Source organism: Arachis ipaensis, chromosome B07 (assembly GCF_000816755.2).
Source record: "Arachis ipaensis cultivar K30076 chromosome B07, Araip1.1, whole genome shotgun sequence".
Classification (NCBI taxonomy): Eukaryota; Viridiplantae; Streptophyta; class Magnoliopsida; order Fabales; family Fabaceae; genus Arachis; species Arachis ipaensis.
Window position 1 is genome coordinate 125,027,004 of NC_029791.2, and position 1,506 is coordinate 125,028,509.

The 1,506-nt window shown below is 30.7% G+C and overlaps 1 protein-coding gene across 7 annotated transcripts in view; it reads left to right on the plus strand.

The window, feature by feature from the left end:
- The window catches only part of LOC107606333 (homeobox protein 2), a 7,229-nt gene extending 6,941 nt beyond the window's left edge, over positions 1–288 (plus strand). For all 7 annotated transcript variants that reach the window (XM_021106611.1, XM_021106610.1, XM_021106609.1 and 4 more), the window contains one exon: positions 70–288. In XM_021106611.1, the coding sequence (XP_020962270.1) occupies positions 70–122 (53 nt within the window). In that variant the 3' untranslated portion in view covers positions 123–288. The remainder of the gene's footprint in view (positions 1–69) is intronic.

Here is a 1,506-nt window from a genome sequence, read left to right on the forward strand (position 1 = left end):
GTATCTTCCATTATTTTCCTTTCCCCCTTTGGTTGCAGCTATAATATATTGTAATTTTCATTTTGGTGCAGAGACCTAGAGGGTTAAAAGCTATGAACAACGTGGAGTCTGACTCTGAATAGTGGGAAAAGCGTGTTGGAAGATGATAAGATGTTTTAGGTGACGTGAGGGTGCTTATGTTTGTTAAGGATGTAACAAATGTTGGGATATTGTAAAGCATGGCATCCCAGGTTGCATGCCAACAAAATCAAAGTCGAAATATAAATATTTTAGCCTTGTCTCTGCTTATTGTCTCCCCTTTCATGATGATGCTCTTCTATTCTGCTGTTTATTATTTTTGGAAGGCCTCACTTTGCTCCGCAATTACGACTGATTGAAGGGTCCATCTCGTGCTGGAGGATGAGCATGTCGGAATAGTTTGTCGGGCTCAGCACCTTAAATTGAATTGACACTACCATAGTACGATTTCAAACCACGTCCTCGACTCCTGGTTGTGCAACTATAATTGACATCTGAACAAAGGTTAACGATGATCTAATGGGAAAAGGTTTCTAGAAAGTAAACAACCATTGACGTTACTTTGTTTATTGAAAAACAAAGTTAGGATTTTAGAATACGCTTTGGTGTTATGCAAATGTTGCAAAAATTAAAATAATATTTAGATAATATTTTTTTAATAATAATTATTTAAAATATTAAAAATAAAAAATATTATTTTAATTTTAATAATATTTTCAAAATATTATAATTACTGACTTACTGTAATATAATCTTACTAGAAGGGAAAAAAATGTTTCTTTCTTTTACGAGGAATGTTAGAGGGCTAGTAACTTTTGTGATTTGTAGCCATCAAATAGTCATCAATGATGATTTTAATGGTGTGAGATTGGTGTGAACTTTCATCTAATGGTTTACTTTTCTTTGCTGATTACATGTTGGGCAGAATTTAATAAAGTTGTTGTCGCCTAGACTTTTCCTTCTTTTATATTTTCTTTGGTTCAGAAGTTAAAATCAAGTTGAAAGAATTTATTCCCCACATTAGCGGTCCATAAGACAAAGAATCAGGATATTTTTTGTTTACTTATGGACAAGCGAGATTATTGATTAATTATTAGTTTTGTTATTTTCCAAAAGTTGTCGATTCACATAATAATCTATAAGTATATGAAATAAAAATACTTCTCTTATTTTAAGTTTGAATAACTGAAGGAAGCTTTGTCATGGACAACCTAGAGAACGCTTATACAAGTATACAACATTTATAAATCATTGTAAAGCACACAAAATTAAAATTAAAATAAAAGTTACAATTGCTTTTAAATATCTCAAATTTATGAATAGCCCAACATGGATTTACTTACTTTCCACACTTGCAATTAAGAGCGTTAAATTTAAATCGATCTAAATTAAATTATTTATCTGTTCAATTTTATTAAGAGTATGAATTGAGTTGGATTTTGGATCTATTTATCAAAATCAATATAATCCAATGCAAAGTGCACAATA